This window comes from Brachionichthys hirsutus, chromosome 11 (genome assembly GCF_040956055.1).
Source record: "Brachionichthys hirsutus isolate HB-005 chromosome 11, CSIRO-AGI_Bhir_v1, whole genome shotgun sequence".
NCBI lineage: Eukaryota > Metazoa > Chordata > Actinopteri > Lophiiformes > Brachionichthyidae > Brachionichthys > Brachionichthys hirsutus.
Genome location: NC_090907.1, coordinates 6,119,019 through 6,143,113, shown reverse-complemented (window position 1 = coordinate 6,143,113; position 24,095 = coordinate 6,119,019). Strand labels below are relative to the sequence as shown.

Here is a 24,095-nt window from a genome sequence, read left to right as displayed (position 1 = left end):
GGCTATGGGAAGCGGAGACTGAAGCCTTGGATAATGGAAAAGCTTATCTGATCGATGGACCAACAAGGAACACTGAATGTGCAACATACACACACAAATACAGACACACAACCCGTTTACCAAACGGAGGCCTTGTGGAAACAGTAGTGTTATTGGTAATAATTGTGACCGGGGGGCGTCCACCTTTCAATGGCAGATTAAACAGAGTCCAAAGACCTTAAAGTTCCCGCGCTAAAACTTTGTATCGTTCCGTCACTCACTTAGTAAAGATTCGGGCTTCTGGGTTAAATGCTTAAAGGATGAGTTACTGTGAGACTTCCAAAGGAAGCCCCCTTTGGTTCCTGTTGCCGTCTTGTCCTTGATCAAAGCAAACAAAGACGGGCTGAAACTACACATTCTCCGGGCTGTGCGTGTTGTGGCGTGCAAGCTTGCAGAATAGTCGACTGATTGATGGGGCCGTTCCAAGACTGGCGCGGGTGAACAGTATTATCGCAATAATCATAAGATAATGTCTCTCAGTTCCGCGACCACCCACTACGCGCCTCGGCGTGTTCTGGTGTGCGCGCCATCGAGGTGTGTCAACACGAGGACGGTGGAAACAGCTGACAAAGCCCTAATTATGTTGCTGCAGTTTCTATTCTCATTATAGACTGTGGATCATCAGCAGAACATGGTCGAACCACTATAAATTACAGCCTTTTGACACAGCCTCTTGGCAGCAGCTGCAGCGCTAGCACAAGAACACTAACCCTCGGTTAAAGTGTAATATCCTACGGCCTGTAGCGCGGCAGCACCGTCACTATCCATCGAGATGATTCTGTGAGGTCAAGCTAGACCAGAGAGAAGATAGTGAGGCTGAACGTTCACCGAGTCCAGCCCAGAATAACGGCCCAGTCTAAACCGGCCGCCTCCACTTTGACCCTCTGACTTTCACATCTGGGAGTGAAGTGGAATGCGTTGGCTGCCAAAAAGGAGGAGTCATGATGGAAATAGGCCGAAATGATCGAGGAGGAGATAGAAGGGAATGGTGGGAGTATGACGGAGCGCGCGCACAAGAGTCGCCTTTTATGGGTCAGGGTACCAGAAAACCTAAGGCAGGACATTCAATCATAAAAAGTAAACTAGAAGAGCACAGACCTCTGCCGAGCAGCTCATTCCCCCCCTCCGAATTAGATTTACACCGTCCACATGGTGATCTGGATCAGCACCGAAAGGTTCTAAATTGCTCTTGGTGTGTCACACCTGTCAGCTAATACGGTTTCACCGTATTTTCGGACGGGAAAATACGGCGTATTGTGGAAATTAATAGCATTTGTAACAGATTTTTGAAACCGTAAATGGGAGTCCACTCTGGATCTGATCCAGATGAAATACGGTGGTGAGATAGAGGCCCCCACCCAACACGACCGTGTCAAATTCCATAAACATCGGTCAATAAACAACCGAGATATTGAGGAACAAATTTTGAAACTCCATTGACTGCAATGTTACAGAAAATTACAAAGTGATCCAGAATCCAGGATCTCTTCTGGATTGTCCAGAACCTTTTGAGTTATCGTGCTAACGGACGGACCGACCGCCCACGATTACATAACCTCCGCCGAGGCGGAGCTAATAAATGCGCCATAATGAACAGAAATGGCCCGTAATTCACCAGATCAACAAAAGCCAACAAATGACCCCATCGAACCATGCAAACAAAATCTGAGGAAATAGCATTCAGTGAGTTGTGATTGGCTAGAGCCAGGCTTTAGTGGCGTTTATTTGTCTTTTTTTTTTACAGGATGCAATTTAAACACACCCTCGGGCTACAGGACTTCATGAATAGGACAGAAAATCAAGAGCAGAGGAGAGCAAAGAAAAGAGAGGGGAAAGAGGGGAAATGAGATAGTGGCAAGAGAAAAAAGGAGATGGCAGAAAGAAGAGGAGAGAGGCAAGTGAAAAGAGAACCGGATTCAAGATGAAAATGAAAAGAAGCGGAGGACAGAGCTGGAACAAGACCTCTCTACAAATGTCAAACAGGCGTTCTAAAATACATTGTTGAAATGCTGTTTGTGCATGTCGGTGGAAACCCCCCCCCCCAAACACTCACCTCTCCTTGGAAGCTTTTGAGCAAAGGGGCGACCTGTTTCCGTAAATCCTAAAAGAAATGAAGAGAAATGTTTTTTAAAAAATGGTCAAATCACAACAGATGAATTTGAATGCTTCAATAATTCTTTTTCTTTGTTGTTGCCGTGATATTCAGAGGCAATGAAAACTGAAGTTTACAGCAAGACAATACCGCGATCAAATGAGTCCCCACTAAAAATCAAAAATAGCAACCATTCTTGTCAAAGCAAATTAATGATGAGTAATGCGTGAGCAAGCAATAAACGCAGGGGTAGGAAGGAAGGGCAGGTTTGCACCCCGAGGTGCCCCGGCAGACTGCGCTTCTCATCAGAACAGGTGCAGCAGCACCTGGGCCACCCAAAGGCGCCACTAGTGCGTGCATGGAGAGCGAACGAGTCACAGAATGGGCCGACAGTGAACACGAAATTGTCTCAGCAAACCGAGTTTTAACTATAAAGCAGTAACATTTCATTCCCCCCCCCCCCCAAAGTCCCATTGCATGACGTTTCCGTACGAGTCGGCGGTTTCAGATTAGATAGCCAGTCGAGTTTATACCAAGGGAACATGCAAATCACCATGCTGTTAGCTGAGCCTCCATCCTGACAAACTGAACTGGAGCGCACAGTAAAAAGCACGGCAGAATAGGACATTCTGTACGGGAACATTTGATTTGCACCGTTTGCAGACGCACGCACACACACACTCACACAAAAACTGCCTAATGAAGACGTGAAGTAGGGCAACGACAGATGTGCGCTCGGGAGACTGCGCCTTTTAGAAACCTCTGCCTAAAAGCCGAGCTGATGCTGCAGGGAGCGTCTATCCCTAACTGACCTGGGACCAGCGTCTGGGGCCGGCCTAATCGCTGGTTGGTCCAGACAGGCCTCATGTTTGGCGCTGAGGACAGGTCACGACCTTGGTGACCCCGCCCCATTGTTACCTCATCAGGGGTCATTGTGACTGTTTGTCTGCCGAGGATAATAGCACCGCCAGCCCCCCCCCCCCCCCCCCAACAACCACAACCTGCTCTAGGCCTTCTCAAGCATACAAAAGGAGAGTTCTGTCATTTGCTTTAGATTTTGGTGATGCCCTTATTTTAGTGGCCAGATGACCACAAAAAAATGCTTTTATGTCATCTTGGTTCAGTCAGGTTTCTGTCATCTGTGTGTTGGTGTAAATAATCGTTCATTATTTACATTTAATTTCAGTATTTTAAACAGTCATAATTGTTTTATGTTATCGTTTTGGGGGTGCAGCTTGATAAGCTCGCAGACAGGCTAGCCGATTAGCCGCCGCGCCGACAGAAACATGCAGAGGCAAGCCGCTGCTTTCTGAGGAAGACCCGAGGCTCTGCCCCTTCAGTCCGCTCTCCGGTGCTCCGCCCCGCTTCCCCTCCACTTCCAAAGATTTATGACCATATAACATAACAATGCACACAGACACCATGGTCAATCAGTGTGTGTGCATGTGTGTAGTCAAGGGGAGGGGGAGGGGGGGGGGGGGGGGCAGTGGGAGATGGATGGCTGGTGTGTGAGCTGCCGGCAGACAGCAGACAGGCCAGCCCAAGGAATCCTCAAGAGAGTATGGAATTCCCATTCGCTGTCTGTCTGCCCTGCAGCTAAACACACACACACACACACACACACACACGAGGACGCACGGAAGTTGTTTTACTACCACTGCCTCTGGCTAGCTATCTTCGGGACATTTTACAACTATTGCAACCATCGTCTTCAGAACTGGAGGAGTTTTGACAAACTAAAAGGAAATTAAGAAAGTGGATGAATAATTCAGGCAATTTAGGAGGCAGGGAAAGACATAGACTTAAAAAAATAAAAATAAAAAATAAATAAATAAACCGGTGTGTCAGTGCTAATGAATTATGAAAACTTTGTTTTCACACCGCCTTTTCTTTGCACTACTTCCAAAATGCTACACGGGCCTGCGTGTGCGTGTGCGTGTGCGTGTGTGTGTGTGTGTGTGTGTGTGTGTGCTATTATGCAGACCATGAGTGCAGTTCACACCAAGTACAGCTCAGCAGACGAGACACAGTCAACGTGGGCCGTCTCCTGGCCGTTGAATAATGGATCAGAGACGGACTCCCGCTCAGCCTAATGCAGTCTGATCTGACGTGACTGTGATCTCCGCTGACTGGTACAGACCACAGCCTCGCTCCTAGGCCGGTCAACCCCCCACCCCCCACCCCCCCCACACACACACACACACGAGACAGAAAACACAGCTCAGTGATTGCACACGAGATGATCGGTGCATTTTTAATCAAGCGCAGGCAATTACATGTTATGAAGCAGCCCCTTTGCGAGACAGCCTTGATGCTTATACGCTGGGAGTTTTCGTGCAGATTCCTATTGAGCCCGTTACAGCCCTGTAATGAATCCTGTCGCTCGTCTGGCCTGGCTCAGATTCCTCCTCCACATACCAGGGAGATGCCAGGGGCCACACAGACGCCAGAGGAGCCTTCCTAAATCACAGCCTTGTTACACCGATGAATGTGTGTGTCCTGTTCTGTGATCTCGGCGATCTTCCTCTGCGTGCACCTCGGCCTGCCTTCCTTGCCTCCGTGTGCTGCTAGTTATGCGGTCATACTTGAAAAGGAGATTAGAGATGAATGTCAAATTAGTGTCTTTTGTATGCAGGTACGGTTTCCTGTGCTGCATACTTCTTTACACTGGGTGGGCTGCAAGCTAAAAGTCAACAGCCCCCCCCCCCCCCCCCCCCCCATCCTAATCCTGCGGTAGCTACAACAGGCCCCACTGTCAACTCCAGAACTGACTATTTCTTTATCCACTGTCTACTCCGGTCGTACATAATTCATTCCAGCATCAATAATTCACCGTGGTGACATTACCAATCACAACACAACAATACTTTGTTTTCACTGCGTGGTTTAAAATGTGTTGCCTTGGAAACAGAGACGAAACAAATATTCCCAGGAGGAGTGATGGGAACACAGGAACAGGACAGAATTCCCTCCTGATCCCAGGAGTTAGTCTCCCTCTCTCCCTCTCTCTCTTTGCCTCTCCATCTCTCTCGCTAAAAACTAGGTCAGATAGTACAAACTCCGGAGGGTGTTTCTGTTTTGTCTCTTTAGGATTTCAGGGAAAGTAATAGAGAGACTATTTTGGGAGCCAAGGCTGCATCTCTGCACTTTCTCCTCCTCTCCTGCTTTCTCAGTCAACGATCATCTCTACATTCAGGAAGAGAAGAGACGCGTGGAAACAGGGGCAACCAGGGTTGTCAAAAGAATCCGGGGCTAAATTCACGGCTGTGTGTGTGTGTGTGTGTGTCGGAGAATGTCTGATTTCCTCACCTCTGGCGTGTTCTTCTTGAACTCACGGCTCAGGTCGATTAGCTTCTTCCTGGTCTGTTCGCTCTCGTCCTGTCTGTTGGCAAGCTGCGTGGCGGTGGCGTCTAGTTCTTTCTGTAAAACGAACAGGGCACTTCAGTTAGCTTCAGTCGCACAATATATGCAGATTATTATTATTATTATAAGCTTATGTTTTATTACTTGTACTTAAAAGGACAGGGGCCGTCTCATGACTGAACTGCAGAATCACTGACCCATCTGGTCTGGCTGCGAACTCACCATCGTTGAACTCGGCGAACAGAACCACAACACTGAGGTCCCGCCCAGGAAAACCACCCAAAGCAGTAAAATACAAATATATCGGAGAAAGAAATACCTAAGCCAGTCCCATCAGTCACCATTTCTGTCGCGGTGCACTACTTGCTATACGCACCAATTATTGAGTGTCTGCACCAGACGGCTCCCCCTCTCGCCACATTACAGCAACGGGACAATTATCAACAACAGTAGGGTTGTCAAGGCTGATGCAGGCGCTGCCTTACCCACGTCCATTTTGTATTGTTATTAATAGCCATTTATGGGACTTGTTCCAGATGATGGGCCAAGTGCTGACATTAACGAGACGTTCAGGCCTTGTAAAGATCGGATCTCTCCCTGCTGAGTGTGTGAGTGCTGTTGGATTCTGTTTCTGTAGGATTCTTCTCCTCCGTCACACTCCCTCCCTCCCTCCCTCCCCACCCCTTCATTTTTCCATACTAGCTACAGACCATCCACTCACTCATCCAACCGCCAGTACCTTCTCCCCGGTTTTAAATCTTTCTTCTCCCCTCAGTCTGCACCCCCCACCCCCCCCACTGAGGCTGCCCACCCCTGAGAGTGATTAAATGCTGCTGAAGGGCCGTTATGCTAACTAACACACTAATCATTTAATACACACATTACCACAGGGGCCCTTGTGGCTCAGTCTGCTGACAAGGTCCCAGAACACACTCACGTACACATCAGCCCACTGCTTCACATTGCGCCCCCCCCCCCCCACACACACACACACACACACACACACACACAAGAAAATACGGCCCTCATAAGAAATAGTGCGATCAAGTACTAATTAGGAGATTTTTCCCCCATCACCATTACATTTTATTCCCTGAGCAGTGCTGATCTCGTTTTATCCAACAGACCATATAAACTTGACAAATGTTGGCTGACCATCATCTGCAATAGATTTTACGCGGTAGCACAGGACGTTAAAATTATTGTCTGTTTTTTTTTTTTACTGCTCACTTGCTTAGATGCCATCTTGCGCTGGCTGCTCATGGAGCAGTTGATGCAGCAGCCTGTCGGCCCACGGCCACGGAGCAGCTGCACTATCTGTTAGTGAATTCGAGCGTGTGCAGAAGCTTGTGCAACTCCTGATGAAAGGAGAGGCCTAATGAATTTTAATCACGTTAAATCAATTGTCAAAAAAAATAAAAAAAAATAAGAATGCTCCAGCAGTTCATGATTAGCAGTGTAATTATTATATTGGTAAAGATTAGCCCAGTTAGTGTGTCGCCGCCAGATGTTAATCACGATGACGTATTTAAGCGTAAAGCCTTAATTGCTAAAAACATTCAAATTGGGGATGCACCGATCGATCCATCCCTATTAATTTGAATATCATTTATCAGTGGAAAGGCTTCCGTTTAAAGACCACTCTGACATCACAAAATTTAAGCATCAGCCAGGATTGGTTCAGGAATGTCCCAAAAGCAAAGATATAGGGCTGTTAATCATCCAAGTTGCTCCGTTTCTGTGTGAAAATACAGAATCTCCCTCTGAGAATACATGAACTGAATGATTGTTTAAGTAAAATACCATGGAGAGTAATAGAGTGCAGGCTTTTGATTGTAGTGTGTGTGTGTGTGCACGTGTCACACCTCAGGACACAATTAAATGCATCCAATGTGAAGAAACTTTTTGTTAATTAAAGCATAATGTATGGGGAAAAAGATTGGTCTAAAATTACAGTGGAAACACTGCAATCTCTAGCTCTTCTATTTATTAGGGGTTTTTTTAGCGCCTCATCGTTTACAGAAAATAGGATATAGTTCTATATCAGTTTAAATAAGTCAAATAAAAATAGCTATAAACTATAAACAAATATGTTTTATTAGCATTATTTGAATGTTCTTTGATATGCTATGAGTGTTCATTTCAGTCAAATCCATTTGTCAGATCAAGACCGTTTTCTGGAAGTCCAAAGGACTCCATCCGACTGAAATAACCGCCGTCCTCCACCAGGGTGCTGCGTTAGGAGGTCATGGTGCCAATCCCAGATGACCTGTCCAATCCCTTCCCAAAACCCTGCCCGTACCAAAGTGAAACCAAATCCTCATTCCAAAATAAATAAATCAGATAAGCTAAATAAACACATCGCACATGGAAGAGGATTGATTCAATGCCAAGTGGACAAGTAATTATGGGCATGGTCTCCCAGTCTGGAACAAAAAAAGACCCTCAGATCCAGTCAACTTCCGACTATGCAGCAAACCCTCTGCTCACATCAGCAGACAGGGGCCGGTTTTAAACTCATTCTGCTGATGGGGCAAAACATCCGCAAGTGCAGAATCCCTGCTGCCTACCTCTCGTTCACACACAATCCTTTTTCTGACTTGGACCAGCTTTGTAGCACTGAGATGTGGTAGTATGTACAAAAGAACAACGCAGAACTTTCAATTTTGCTTGTACTCTTAGCCCCGCCCCCCACCCCCACCAACTTATGTATCTTTGCCAACACTAGAGCTACTGTTCCACCTACAAATTACATTTTGAAGAGTCGAGAGATGGGTGTGTCACCAAACCCAAATAAACAGCAAGGCGGAGCAGATGAAATTAGGCCTCGTTACTCCACTGCTTAATTGTTGCTAAAAAAAAATCTGAAAAACATTAGTGTACTTTTGCTGTATAAAGAAAGTTTGTGAACAGGAAGCACCTGGCATATGGTTTCCTGAATTTTGAAAATGTGGGCTGAAAAAAACTGTAAGACTAGGAACTGCTGGTGCAGAAAACACACATGACCATGAAAACATGTCTGTCGTCTCCCTATGTTTCTGGTCTTGGTTTCAGCCCTTTCAGACACCCTGGTGTAAATATAGGGTTGGTATAGGGAATTTTTCTTCCTGAGTTCAATATGGTTGTTTCAGTTTCCTCATATAGCGTGAACATTTGTGCATGACAGGCTTTTTCCTCTGCAACTCTTTTCTTCTATGGCTAACTGGTATCAAACTACACTGGGTGACAGCTCAGACCCACCCAGTCCCTCTCCATGTTCAGCCCCGCTCAGTTAACAGTTGTGTCTCTCTGGCTAACTCCGCCACCATTTGGGTCGTTTTCACACCGGCCCAAGAGAACTCGGTTCGATTGGGGAGCTGAAAGTCCCAACATTATTGCATTTATAATTTGGTAAAAGGTCTGCTTTCACACTGCAATTTCTGATGCAAAGCAAACTTTTGGAGCAGCATCCCGTGGTTTAAAGGGGCCCTCATCGATTGGACAATGCAGAAGAGGAAGTCCCTCCCTCTCCCATGTTTGTTTTGGTTTGGAGTGCGCCAGTGGCGGTTGCTGGTCATTCAAGGAGGGGAAGCTTATTTTCTTCTGGCCTACATCATAACAACGCTAGTCGTATCTAGCAAAGACAAAGTCGTTGGGGATCGGCAAAGTCAGTTCAGAACATCGGCATGAAAAACTTTATACTTCAAGATCGCTGATTCGCTTATTTCATTGTCAATCAAAAAGGGATTCCGCCTCAGATCATCCAATCATCATGCCACACAGACGCTGATGGGCGGGACAAAGCCCAGCATTTATCCAATGACCGTTCAGTCTAGCAGTTCATATTTCACCACTTCCCCTTGCAGAGCAATCGCACTTGGAGTGTGCACTGTGCTTCCTCTACCGGAGATGCACTGCGTGTAGCGTTAACTGCGTGTAGCGTTACCCATTACCATTTGGTCCTGTGTTTGGTCCAGTGAGCTTTCACACCGCTTACGAAACGAACGAAATGAACCAGGGTTCTCTTGCAAGCGAACCGACTCCCACGTCTTCAGGACCAGAGTTCGCTTGTTTGAACCGCGCCACAGTTCGGATGAGCTTTCACAACTGCACAAACAGAGAGGACCATCTGAGGAAACAAATTCTGGTTCGTTTAAAGGGGACCAAACAGCGACAGTGTGAAAACGGCCTTAGCAAACAAACCAGGAACTACTGAATGAACGCTGTGATGATGGAATGAACTGGAGAAACGCTAGATATAGTCTCCATCAATTTTTAAAATATTCAATGTGTCCCCATTTAACTGCGATGCTGCTTCATGTAACCATGTGCAGATGATCAGAAGTAGGATTGTAATGGTTGAACCAGGAACCTAATATGATGCTATTTAAGCAATTAGCTAACAGCAGCTGGCCAATCAGAGTTGCGAGTTTGCACCATGCTAGGGGTTTATCAGGCTTAAAATCAGCTACAATATCTAATGAGCATGGAACCACTTAAGAAGCGAAAAGCATGGGAAGGATGCCAAAAATATTTCACAATTTTGCTCAAGAACTTCAGCGCCAAACCAAAGCGCAGGATGTGAAGACGAGGCAGATTTGTTTAACAGTTGTGTGGTCATATTATACTTGTCCGATTTGATATAAGATTTCATGTGAATAAATTTTTTGTGTCCTAAATTTTTATTACACAGTCTCATGTAACATATTAGTTGAAACGTCTTTCAAATTAAGTAATGAAAAACAAATGCAGTTTATTGAGTCTTCATTTCCTTGTGATCATTTAGTTTTAAGAATTTTTCATGGAAATAAACCAAAGTTTGATTTGTGACAGCAGCGTCTCAATCAGCTGCCGTCACTGGGCCTGAAATCATTTGTGAGAAGCTTCTGGATAGTCACATGGGGAAAAAAAACAATTTGATGTGACATCTGCTGACTTTACAAGCTCAGAATTATCACAAATTAGTCCGCAGACTCATGTTCACTCTACTGAAAGAAACAATGAGGTCGGCTACAAGTGACCCTGATCGCTCCTGGGTGTGGTCCGAGTGATCAGATCTGATGTGTGACCAAGTGTGTTGTGGGTGAATTCACACCTACCTGCACTGCGCACATCGGACAACTGAGGACACACGATAACAGGTTTGAACAGGTTCCGGGGTTTCTTCTGACAGTGTTTTCACAATCGTTAGAAGGGACCATCAAATGCAATTGCATATTAATGATATTCTAAAGTCAATGATATTGTATGAGAGTAACGGTTGGCTAAAACTGGTTGATATTTACCCTTAAATCGCACCGTAGATATCGATACTATGGATAACTCGTTGGAATGTCTTGCAGTGAGATCCGTCAGGGCCCAATCGGTCCAGTAACCCGATGCAAGTTAACAGGACATCACAGTTGCTATTACTGCCAGAACTAAAGATAACTGATAGCCAGATTAATGGGCGGTTAAATTAAAGACCTTTCATTTTTATAACGACTGGAATGGCGACATCTGTCACTATCTATCCGAAGTCCTGACAGTGAACACAAATGGAAACTGCGTGGAGTGCCCGAAAGGGCACAATAGTGGGCTTAGCATGTTTCATTTTGTACAAAGGTCAGCAGCACAAGCGTGATATTTGATTTTTTTTTTTTTAAACCATGGAAAGCTGTTTCCATATAGGCTTCCAACAAATCCAAACCAGTACATCCCCCTCATTTGGGATTTATTAAGGATCATCGGCAAACAGAGTCGATTCAGCGGTTTTGCTGGCTTGGTCAAGCTAAACATTTTGTAGGGGAATACTGTTCAGTTCAGGCACTGCTGCTCTACGGGACGCTCTGCAATCTAACATTCCACTGAGGTTCTTCTCCTCGTGTTTGACATCAATGACTGGCATCGTGCTCCTCTGATAAACCTCCCAAAAATAATAATAATAAATAATTAAGACAGGAAGAAACACAATAAAAAAAAAAACCCAGAATAAAACATGTTTAAAGGAGCACATATTTCTAGAAATATAATCAATATCTCCGTCGGTGTGCAAATACCAGCAGTGTATTGCTGATTCACCATAATGTAAACATGCTTGGTCTCCGTCTGAGGTCAAAAGCTTCCGGATCTCCTTTCTCTGACTTTGAAACATTTTACTTTCAAAATTATTGGTGACAATTCATTCAAATACTCACATTAGCTCCGGTGCCATTTGTTTTACATCTGGCTATGGCTGGTTAGCGCTGCAACCATCTAGTTTAGCAGACGATGGACTATGGTGTGTGCAGGGAAGCATTAAGTAGGCTGTAATGCCTGTGTGATTGCTTTAACAGCCCTGCTTGGCTTGGCTGGACCGGCCCACAGCAGCAGTCCCTGTCCTGGTTCATTTGGTCGTCTGGTCAGCTGTAAAGACGATTGGAACAGATTGCCAACACTCCCTCGAGAGACCTCAACACTGACTTGGCGAGGAAGCCCTCCTGCGTACTGCTCCACACGCGTGTGCTCTCTCACATGAATGCACATACGGGCCGCGGCAATAACTTGGGGGAGCCCAGTCTTTCCACATTCTTTTGAACTCCCTTTCAAAAGAGGAAGTCTGCTAGCATGTTCTCCCAGCATTTGGCACAGTGAGCCATGTTCGCAGCTTGCAGGGGGGGGCTGGGCCAAACGAAAAGAGAGCCGCCTCCTACTGCTGTGGTCACCGTACAAATCCCATTACCACTGGCCGTCAGACGCCAAGGTGCATGTGCGTGCACGTTCATCCCTCCGAATGAAATTCTTCCCACTCATCTGCAGCCAGACAGAGGCCTTCTAGCTGCCTAATGTGCTCTAATTACACTAATGAGCCACAGGTGATGATACAGTGAGACGGATTAATTAAATGGGAGGCACCAATCAAGCGGGTCTGATTATGCCAATCATACCAACTACAGTCTAAACGAGACAAGAGGAGACAGACGCACTTTAATTGAGGTATCAAAAACTTCCTTATACCCTCACACGCCGACGATGCCGAGACAGATAGGCTGCTGGAATGACAACAAAGTTATTGTTTTGTACACAGTATGAAGTCAATCTGGCTGCAGCTGCCGTCTGCGCCGCCACGGTGACCAAAGGTGTGCGCACAGGAGGAGAGAACGCGGCGCAGGATTTGCTTCAGATCCCGTTCCTCTGTAGAATAATTAGGACTGGAACTCGCAGAAGTGATTCGTTTACACCCGAGTCTGCCACTTTTCCTTTAGTCCAAACACGATGTAGGTTAACTGCTCAACATTCGGTGCATGTTCGCCACATCAATCTCGCGGAGAATGAATTGAAGTGAAGCATTATAAGAGACAAAAATATACTCAATCCCCCCCAGTAATGTGAGCGTGTATTTGACACACTGCAGAAGAGTCTGGCGTTTCTTTGAATGAAACTTTTCCGTGAGCCTGGTGACATGACATGTTTAGGAGATCGCGTTTTCTGTCCTTCCACTGCAGTCACTAATCTTTCCTTTTATCTCCGACATGTCTGAGGCTGTTATGTGGTTATGATAATAAACAGTAAACGCGTCAGGAAAGACATCTTATCTGAAATCTACCTCTGAAACTCCCCCTCCATCTACCCTCGCAGCGTTCCTCCGCTCGTCTGCACCGAACCCACCGTGTGGCGCTGCCTCAGTCAGGAAAGACAGCCCACACTTGCTGCGACGACACGGTACATGATCACAGATCACAGGCACGCCCCCTCAAAACACATCACAGCACAGCACAGATAACAGTGAGAGACTATAACCCTGGATGCACGTCTGCCTCCCTACCCTCGACATAGGAGGGTGCAGAAAGTTAAATGTGCCAACAACCTGTTTTCTCAAACCACAAAAGGGTATGAAGACAAGTCACTCCTGAATCTCATTTCTTTTGATCCAACCGGAGTCAAGGTGCAAAGTTTGCTTCACCACAAGCTGCACAATAGTTCCACTGTGACAACCAAGGCCCAAACACTTTTGTGTGTGATTGTGGAGCTGTGTGTTTGCGCACCTGTGTTTGTGTGTCGAGCGTTTTGGTGCGAGAGGGGGTTTAGCCTACCACTCTCCACAATCTAACAAGATGCTTGTGGTCCCTGAGCGTTTTGCTTCTTTTTTTTTTGGAACATTGATTCATATCTACCAACAGCACAAGAGCTGTCAAGACTCACCTCACTGACGCCGACTCGAGCCTGGATCAAAAACAGCCTTTTTACGCCCCAGCCTTGTTTGTATTGATCCGTGTTTCTCTGCTGAGAGACTGGTTGTTGTTTTATCTCCCCAACATCCAAGCATGAGCTCTCCTGAAGTTTGCTGAGAGCTAGTCGTTATTTTTGCCCGACCAATTGTCTGGAAAAGGTTCTCAAAGGCCAGGACTGAGCCTAAATACAAATATAATGAGACTGTCGGTTTTTGGAATGGAGGAAGACCAGCGCTTTTGGTCTCATTTTGCAACGTTCCAATTCAGATGGAGGCTTGTGTCACAAAGGGCCAGCGGTATGTGTGCAAATGGAAGGAGAGGGGTACGGCGATATGTTAGGGTGTAATGCACCGGTGAAAGGGCAAGATTTTTCATCCCTGCGTTTACAGGGTGGAACGGCTGGGATATTGAGATCTGAGATAGGATCAGAGGGTAGTGAGCTGTTTCGGCTACGATAAAGGCCACGCATTACAAACAGAGCACAGATAGAGAAGAAGAGAACCATACAGCGAGTGGGGGGGGGGGGGGGGGGGGGCAAGAGTATCCACACCTCTCATCCCTGAATTAATGCTTTTATTCAGCCAGGGAGCCATTCTGTGCCAGTGAGAGGAGATTGGGGAGGGGATGACTGCACTGATACGGACTAAAAAATGGGAACTGTGATCATAGAGGGGCGATAGAGATGAATCAAGTCTGGGCGAAAGCGTGCTGCTCCTTAGACCATGAGGCACACACACCTAGCGTTCGTCCCGATGACTAGGGCAACGACTGACATCGCCGTTAGTTTATAATGACGTCAAATGTGAACACAAGTAACCAATGGTGAACACTGAAAGGTTCACCAGAGCAGCAGACAATAGAAATGTGTTAAAAAAAAATAAAAAAACAACACTCACACTGAAACCACACATGCCGTATTAGTTCAGATCTGTAAGATGTTTGTCTTGGTGTGACAAGAAGTGTAAAATAATGCCTTCGTGGTTCACTCTCCACACATCCAGCTCTCTCTGTCGCCTGCATTGTGGAAAAAGGGCACAATATGGGACCTTTAACACATCTTAATTTAGCTTTGTCTATCTGATCGATCCAATGATTTTCTAGACAATACAGGAGTTTTACCGGAACCCATTTTCACTTCGACAAATAAATCCCAAACACATCAAAGTACCTCATTAAGACGCATCTAGACTCATTAATGTCTCCAGCCCATGCTGTCACTATCTTCTAGCGTGACCATGCCTCCTGACTGATTTTGACACCCGTGGTCTTTATGATCAACATCAACAGCCCGAGTTGCCCGGGGCAAAGACTTACTCAGCCTTCATGAGCAAGAGAGATTTCTGCTCTGCTTGCACAACTTTTAAGAGGAAAAGAGAGGCAGTGAGGAAAAGAATGAGCATAGCTAATCCTTACAGTAAGAACAGAATAATTAGCGTGCATTAGGCTATGTAACAGGCTGTAATTATATCATTTATTCTGCTTTGAGAGAATATGATATAACGACAGCACAAGAGGGATTGGGTTTAGTGGGAAGTAGGATGGAGCATGTGTAAGAGCTCAAGCTCTTTTTATTGATTGCTCCAAACATCAAATGAACCACTGGAGTATAGGGGGGGGGGGGGGGGGGGGGGGGTGACGGACAGCTAAAAGCTATTTGGAGCCCTCGTTGCATAAAAGACTTGACCTGCTCCACGCAGCCTACATATCAAAACCATCAAACAGCAATCAATAGACCAAAGTGGTCAACTCAACAAACAGTCACCCTACTAAAAACATCAAACCCTCAGCCCAAGCGTCAGATGATAGGCTACACTCAGCTTATCCATTACCATCAGATGAAGAGGAGATAAAACACGGAGCCTAATCCTTTCATGTGTCGTGACAGCAGCAGCAGCCTCCAAGGCATTCCTTCAGTCTGGCTCTCAAATAGTTTTATGGCGGAAGGCAGTCATTCATTCAGCCAGCCAGCCAGGGCTGTTTGTCTTAGTTCACAGTTTACACGCTGTTTTATAGGTAGTTATTATGGTCGCCATGGTGATGCCATACGTTTTTTATGGTCTTTTGGTCTTGGGGCAGAGATTGTAATAAACGAGAGAGAAAAAAACATGCAGGAAAAAAAAACCACACAAAACACTCTCCCGCTGTGGAAAGGTCTCCCGTCCGTCCGTCCTTCCCTCCCTCCCTCCCTCCCTCCCTCCTCCCTCCCTCCCCCACTCTATCAGTGCCTATCTCCCTACTTTCTGCCTCATGTGAAAGGCCAGGCTGAGGCAGAATTGTCCTCTTCCATCCCACATCTGGAGCTGATCAGAGGGCCTCCTGGAAGTTGAGGCCTCTGGGCCTATTAATAACCATACCACTGAACTCAGGGTCAGACAGCAGTCAGCGGATGAGCATGTGTCCACTAAACACATAGTCCCTTCCCGCCCCCCTCCCTCAAGAGAACAACTCTCACTTCCAGTTTAACGGTTTTAAAATTGGGGTGTGCAGAGTAGACACGGACTCCTTCAGGAATCCACAAATTACTCACAAAATAGGAAAGAATGCCTGAATCTGGCTACTCATTCAGGCATCCTTAAGAAATAACACTAATATATGCTATATTTAATTGTATATTAATATCTTGAAAGGGGCCTAGGCTAATTTTGTGACAATTGTATTTACCTTTCTAATTTCCACATCAAATCACGTTCAAGTTTGAAGAGGCTGGACGTTTAAAAGGAAAGACAGATGGTCAAGTCATCGTCTGTTGGCTCTAAAGGTTCGGCCGGTCAGACAGCCGAGGTCACAGCGAGGTCTCCAAGGTCAGACCGCCTCTGAACCCCGGCTCCAGACTGACAGCTGCTCGGGTCAGAGGTCAGGAGGAGGTTATGGTACGCACTGAGGATGTCCAATACATTTCTAAAGTACAGGACTGACTTATTTGAATAGAATTTCCTGTGTTTTGGTGAAACAGGCTACAATGTCCTATGTAAAATCCTATGTTTATTAATCCTGCATTAGGAAAAGCCTGTGTAATAACAGCAGAGTTATAGCAGATACAGCCATTTAAAACCCTAATCCTCTGGGGTCTGACATCACACTGGTACGATCTCTAACCCTAACCCAAACACAGCATGGTTTTGGGTTCACGCTAATGAGAACAAATTACTGTTTGGTCTGAGATTTGATGCGCTGAAGGCAATGCACAGTGGAACCTCGGTTCACAAACTTAATCTGTTCTTTGACTCCGTTCGCAACCCAAAACGTTCATAAGCCGGAACAATGTTTCCCATTTAAATTAATGTAAATCCAGTTCATCCGTTCTCCGACACTTAAGCCCATAAAAAAGGTTTTGATCATGTGGCAAAAATATAGAAAGGAATTAAAGTTAACCTTAATTATAGAACAGCACAGTGCAGTTATACATGAATACTATAATAAAAATGAGTAATAATTGTACAATTTACCTTTGTTGTTGAAAGTGTGTGGCGCAGGTGGAGGAGAAGGTAGACCACTCCTTCAAATACCCTTATATTCGGCTTCTTAGCCCCACTACACGTAGAAATGTTTACTTTATTGGGAGCCATAATGAGGATAGACTTAAAGCACAAGAAACAACGGTTGCCTCATAGCACGAAGGTCCCGGTTTCGATCCCTTCCTGTGCGGTTTGTATGTTCACCATGTCTGCATGAGGTTTCTCCGGTTTCCTCCCATCTCCAAAACATGCAATTTATGTGAATTGGACACTTCAAAATTGTCCATAGAGCGCGAGTGGTTGTCTGTCTCAGTGTAGTCGGGGTGCACGGGAAGCTTGTTTGCCATCCGAGTCAAAAGTTGTTCTTACGTTGTGTTCGTAAAACAAGGCGCACGCAAACCGAGGTACCAAGCTGCCACTATATTCTATATTATTTAAGGATTACATTTAGAGTTCGTGCTGGCCGGACCCCTGACCCCGAAGCATAAATCATAAATCAGCCGGTCCTCGCCTTAGATGATTATACCCCAGAAACAAAAAATAAACACACGCACTTCCTCAACATTTTCTAAGTTGCTCTGACTAAGCAAAGTTTGCCAACCTACAAAGTGAAATGAGAGCAGTGAATAGTACACTGGCAGCACAGAACAATTTGTTACGCACCCCCCGACACACACACACACACACACACACACACCTGTGAATACAGGGTAGTTGAATCATCATAATCGGTGGTAGTTTTCTGCTGAGACCAGCCAGCCGTCTGTGTTATTTTTAGAGGGCTGACACAGAAGCAGGCCGTCCGCTTGCTCTCCGAGCTGGCAGCAGGACATCACAGCTCTGCTTTGCTGTAAACTACCAAAATGGGACTGAGCTCAACATAAACACCACAAAGGTGTGGACGCTAAGAGAAACAAGCTATGCCAGACTCAGCTAGAACTGTTCCATTACGAACATTAGAGTCCTTCTAAACTTTCATGGCATTGCATGAAAATGCCAAATTCACTCACATTAAACCGTTAAGCATATCACCAACCTTATAGCTGCGAGGAGAACCAATTAAAGTTCACTCCGATACAAGATAAGAATCATTATGGAGGTGAAAAACAACCCATTTGCTTTTAATACATTCCCAACATGCGGCCATTTCATGACTTTCTTCATAAACTGAATATGTCAAAGGCAAAGGTGATTATCGTCACAGAATCCAGCGTGAGAACTGAGGCTGAACGTGAAAGTTAATTGGGCATGAGCAGCCTAACTGACCAATCCTGAAGGACGGCTACGGATCCAGTCACCTGTGTCATGATTGACACTGGAAATGATAAGACTGAGCTATTAGCAAATAGCAAGTCACATCACAATTCTGTCCCTGCACCATCAAAGCGCGCCAAAAATATAATTCAATACTAAGAACCATTAGCCTGCAGCCCATGCCACTATCATAATTCACCCCAGGGGCAATCAGCCCATGCCAATATCATAATTCACCCCAGGGGCAATCAGCCCATGCCAATATCATAATTCAACACTTGGACCATTTGGACACACGAATAGAACTATTAGAATTCAATACCCATCGTCACTGATACTGGAGTCACGGGTTGACATGGGATGAGGTCCGCACATGGAGACCCTCAGGCCAGATTTATCCCAAGTCCATTTGATAACAGTGAGATAACCAACATTAAAATGGCACCGGGCAAGTGGTCTACCAAAGCGTTTGTGTCCACCAGGAGGACACCGAGCATTAGCTTGACGTACACATTTTGGCAGGCTGGTGAAAATGGACACAAAATTGGGCACAGTGGAGCGCAGCGGCTCTGCAGTGAACTCAGCCAAACTTGTCAAAAATGTTTTACATGCTGGCCCCCCCGACCGGGGGGACTGTCTGCCGATGGTCACAAATATCACACCACACTGTGGAAATGGGGCTCCATCTTTTGTTCTGGTTAATTGCCCCTTTTTTATATCTACATGTTAACATCCTGACTAATTTCTCAAAATACTATAAATCTTTCCCAGGCTTCACATGGGCTCCAAAGGGTCCAATTTCATGGACCGCTTTTGATGACAGTTTTCGGACATGGTTGTTATTATTCAAATTTATCTCTCACCACACATTTCTTCAGTTTCCACTCCCATCAATAAAGGTTAAGTATTACATGAGTGAAATAGGGAAGGTAATGGCAGAATGATCCAGAATAAATGGCTTGAATCACTGAAGATTACTCATCAACTATTTTAACCGTTGATTAACTATTTTTCTGGTTAAATGTTTTTTAATTTTTTTTAAAACAGATTTGGTTCAGGCTCTCCAGATGTCAGGAATTATTTTTCATTGCATTGAGTTTGCACGTACGCCGATTATAGATCCATTATTGACTGCAAAAATGTAACTACAACACTAGAGGGGAACTGGAATCCTACTCTGGTGACGCCATAAAAACTTTCCACGTAGTTTTAGTGAGTGCAAGCCATTTTAACATCCCTCTGATGAGAATATTAAATGAGGAGGCGGCGGCGGCGGCGGATTGCTCCGTTGCGGCATTAATGTGACGTTTGCAGCAGCCTCTCTGCTGCGCTGTTGGCTCGCAGGAAGGACACCGCTCTCCAAGGCGCTAACGGAGGTGCAGAAAAAGGAAGAGGAGCCGGTCCTTTTCTTCGACATAAGTCATTTAATGCTGCTGTGAGTTTTCATCAGCTGAAGTTTGCGCTGCTCTGCTGATGGCGGTCTCACGGCGTTGACGGAGACAGCTTAACAGAATGCTGTCCCCTCTTTTATAGGCATCCTCACAACCCAAAGGTGAACTAAACACAAGTTGAGCATTGCAGACTGTCATGCTGCAGCTCTGCCTTCACAAAGTAGTTTCGCCATTTTTTGTTTTCTGCATTTAAATGACATTACAAAATGGACTTTCAGAAACTTTCCAACGATAAGGTGTAGTGGGGGGGGGGGGGGGGGCAACTTAGGCCCACAGACTGAAAGCAGCAAGACAACAACAACAGCAAAACACCTGTGACAGGCAAGCAAAAAGAAAAGAACAAAAGTAACAGAAGAGCTCGTCTGACTGTTCTGTTGCACGCGATAGAATCACTCTGAGCCCATTGATGATCCGGACATCTTTCCAGTTAACTGGGGATAAGGAAAACCATTTTTGTTTACCGACTATCACAGGCTTAATATCACCAAATGAACACCAGACGATATATATATATATATAATTACTCCAGACTTGGCGGCTCTGCTTTGAGTGCAGGCTTGCTTTCTAAACAACGTGGGCGTCATTCCTACAGTGAAGTGGAAAAAAAAAGACGGTAAATTCCACAGCAAGACGAAAGAGAAGTGTCCAGTCAGTGAAGAGCCGGCTCTCCCCGGCGGAATACAGAGCAGCAGAGTAACGGATGCTTCTGCCATGAGGCACTGTGAAACTCTATGATGCTGGAGGTGAGGGGGGGGGGGGGGTCTGTAAATAATGCCTGCCACTTGAAAATGGGTCTCTGGAAAGCGCCCCCTGTGCTCTTGTTGCTGGTCGAGTGGGTGGCAGTTTTGTCTGTGTAGTCACATTAACATGTTTCAGTATTGTGTGGTGTGAGATATGGAAGCAATAAAGAAAGATTATTACGAGCCACATCAAACATGAAATTCTGACCTGGCTTAATCCACAGATTCTCTGACTATTATTAAAGCCGAAGAGACGCTTTCTCATACTTTTATAGCGGTCCCAGCTCCAGGAGCGCCCGTACACGATGCAGACTGTTAAGTACCGGACAGATGACGAATCTAATGTTATTTAGGTAGTGAACATGCCTAGACATCAAGTATATATATACATATATATATATAAAAAATACTGCCAACACATTTTTATGATCATGATTAGACTGAAAAGTCTCGCTATGCTTCAGAATGGCATGGAAGAAAAGAAGGTCCGAAGTCGTCAAGCTAGGAGTAAGCAGCGACCCGTTTACTTTAGCGGAAGCCCGGGAGAATTCACACAGACCTCCGAATGCCTTCGATCGACCCGCGGGGGGGGGGGACGACACACAGCTTGAATACAAGCTGCTTGTATCTCGTCTGTCTGGAAGCGGTCGCGATTCGTTTGAAATGCAAGAACACCAACGTTGCGACAGGAGAGAAACTCCCTCGATTTTGCGGTGCGAGTTGACCCCACAGTTATTTCAGGCATTTCTGTATATAGTAGTCACAATGTTAAATCCGGAATCTCACAGTTCAAACCGTGGAAACATATGTGACACTTTAAGTTCCGAGAAGAAAAGGCCCTTCCTCTGCACGGCAATCCCGACTTTTTATGTGCTTTTTTCCGTTCAAGCACATTCAACATTTCTTTTCCATGTCCAGTAAATTATTTAATATTCCAATACCAGCTTTGACGTCGCAAACATAGTCACCTTTTATACTAAATATTGTATAAACTGAACGCCGTGTAGACACTCAGCAGGAGGAGTCGGGGCCGTTCTGTACAGTAAATCACTGAAGAGCTGAGGAGTAGCGGCCTCCGCTGAGAATCAGCCACCGACCAGGCCGATGAGGGGAACTTTTCGTTTCAGTTTTCAGACAGCTGCTGTGTTGTGCTCCCGTCGTCCGGAGCGTTTCCTTCTTAAGGACGCGCCTCTTAGAATGCAGAATGACATAGCCCTAAAGTAGCCTCAGCGCGGGCCGGAGACCTGACGTGCACCCCACGTCCCCCTCTCTGACTCATGCTTAGTCGCTCGCCACCCACCGGCACAGAGAAACCTCAGTCCCGATGCCAGATTTTGTCACTGGGCAGAGGAGCGGTTGGCTACAGTAAAAAGCATGACGTGATCCCCCCTTCCTCCGTTGCTCCCCCCCCCCCCAGCCTGTGCAGCAACAGAAAAGGTAAAAATATCCCGCCAGTGAGTTCAGACAAGCGGCTCATAAATTAGCACTGAAACTCCAACAGACAACAGCAGGCCAGTCGCTGAGAGATTTAAGCCACTCGGGTTGCCACTGACCACAGCTCTGGGATCACCTTACAAAAACCCTTTTCCTAAATTTACCCATTAGGAGGGAGGTGGCGAATAAGAACGAGCCACAGATCGGTTTCCAACCAAGTCGCTACGTAGCTGTACGTTAACGCAGGGAGGCGGGGTGCACTGTTCCGGGAAATGTTATGAGGTGGGATGTAGGCTATTAAGCCTAAATTGTGTTTAAGAAAAAGGTCTGTTCTTAATTTTAGACAGAAAATATAAAAGTATAGGTTCAGGCTCAACTGTTCACTCTTACGTTTTCCCCGTAGCGACACACACAGACACACACACACACACACACACACACACACACTCGCTCAAGTAGGAGCTCAATGTTCCAGCAAACTGCTTGCCTGGGTCAAAAATTAAAAGAAAGACAGAAAATAAATAACAACAGGAGGGAGGAGTGATGATCCGCTCTAAAGAAACTCCACTCTGTAATGGACAGACAGGGATTAGAGACGCTAAAACCTCCTCCATCTGTAATTCACTGCCATCCTCTCTGCATCACTGATCCATTTCGCAAGTCCTCCCTAAAAGCATCGCTCCTGGTGCCCATTTGTGGCCGTGGCGCTGGCATGTGTCTCAGGGCGGGTCAGACAGCCATCATCAAAAGAAACTAAATAAAAGCACGTCTTTGTCAGTGCTTCGAACACAGCCCGCGAGTCTAAGAGCCCATTGTCCCTTCAATCAGAAGGACGAAGCAAATGACAAAGCGATTGGCGGTCGAGACCATGTGCAGGCCGTGATCATATCACACCAACTCGACATTATTCCGTCCGTCTGAAGGCTTTCCTCTAGGAGGCTCACAATGGGCGGGAGAGTAAATAAGATGTCATCAATAATAGACAGCGAACGTTCTGAGCAATTCTGCACACACGCACACCCAAGTTTGATTCCTATCCTGCAGACAGGCCTGCCAACCGCCAGGCTTTTTGCACACACTCAGATTCACTATCCTGACTAATCGCTTGTGATGGGGGGGGGGGGGCTTTGCCATAATTACCCAGGGCCTTATCACAAACTTATGCGATGCATTTTTCATGTCCCGGCAGCCTGGCGGTGCCTTCGCTGTCCGTGCTGGCAGTCAATCCACGAAAAAAAAAAAAAAAGTGATCTCAGACAAAATTCACACGTACCAGTTCCAACAGGACGGAATGGGTGAAAGCAGGGTGAAGGGCCAGGGAAGACAGGGAAAAAACGAGGGGAGGGGGAGGTGAGGAAGAAAAAATGGGGGGGGGGGGGGTAGACAGGAAGGGGGTGGGAGATGGTGAGGAAAGACAAGAGAAATCAGTCTCTCTCTCTCTCTCTCTCTCTCGGTTGTTTTTTTTTTACATAATGCATGAACAAGGGGGCACGAGGAGGAGGACCCGGCAGGATGGAATAAGTAGGAGAAGTGGAGCCTCGATGATGTGGCACAAAGTGAGGCACAAAGTGAGACACAAAGTGAGACACAAAGTGAGGCACAAAGTGAGACACAAAGCCCACTGGGAAGACTTGATCACCGTCCTTTTGTCTGCACAGTCATCGGCGCATCGTGACCTAAATAAAAGTTTAAATCCCAAGCATGCGTGCACGTGTGCACGGAGCGCACGAACAGTCAGGCCAGCCTGCATCGGCCTGCAACCTCATGTTAATGACGACGGAGACCGAGATACTCATATTCATGATTTGTAATTCATCAATGCGAGTTAAATGCCACGGGGACACACACACACGCACACACACACACGCACACACAACAACACAACAGTGCCATTGTCTCTGATGTACACGAAGCTACGGAGGCCCGAATGTTCCATCCTTTACTTTGCCTTGGATCTTATCAGAGACCGCCGGGAATATTCGCGTGCGTGAGGCTGGGACGTTTCTGGAGTTCGCTACAAACAAGGTCATGATATTTCATAATTAATCTCCCCCCCCCCCCCCCATTTGATTTTAAAAGCTACGTCAACAAACGCTGCC

At 46.0% G+C, this 24,095-nt stretch overlaps 1 protein-coding gene across 1 annotated transcript in view; it reads right to left on the bottom strand.

The window, feature by feature from the left end:
- cux1a (cut-like homeobox 1a) overlaps positions 1-24,095 on the bottom strand; it is a 53,012-nt gene that overhangs the window by 28,098 nt on the left and 819 nt on the right. Inside the window, exons 2-3 of the mRNA XM_068745132.1 lie at positions 5,441-5,551; positions 2,093-2,140 (exon numbers count right to left, since the gene is read on the bottom strand). Coding sequence (XP_068601233.1) covers positions 2,093-2,140; positions 5,441-5,551 — 159 coding nt within the window. The remainder of the gene's footprint in view (positions 1-2,092; positions 2,141-5,440; positions 5,552-24,095) is intronic.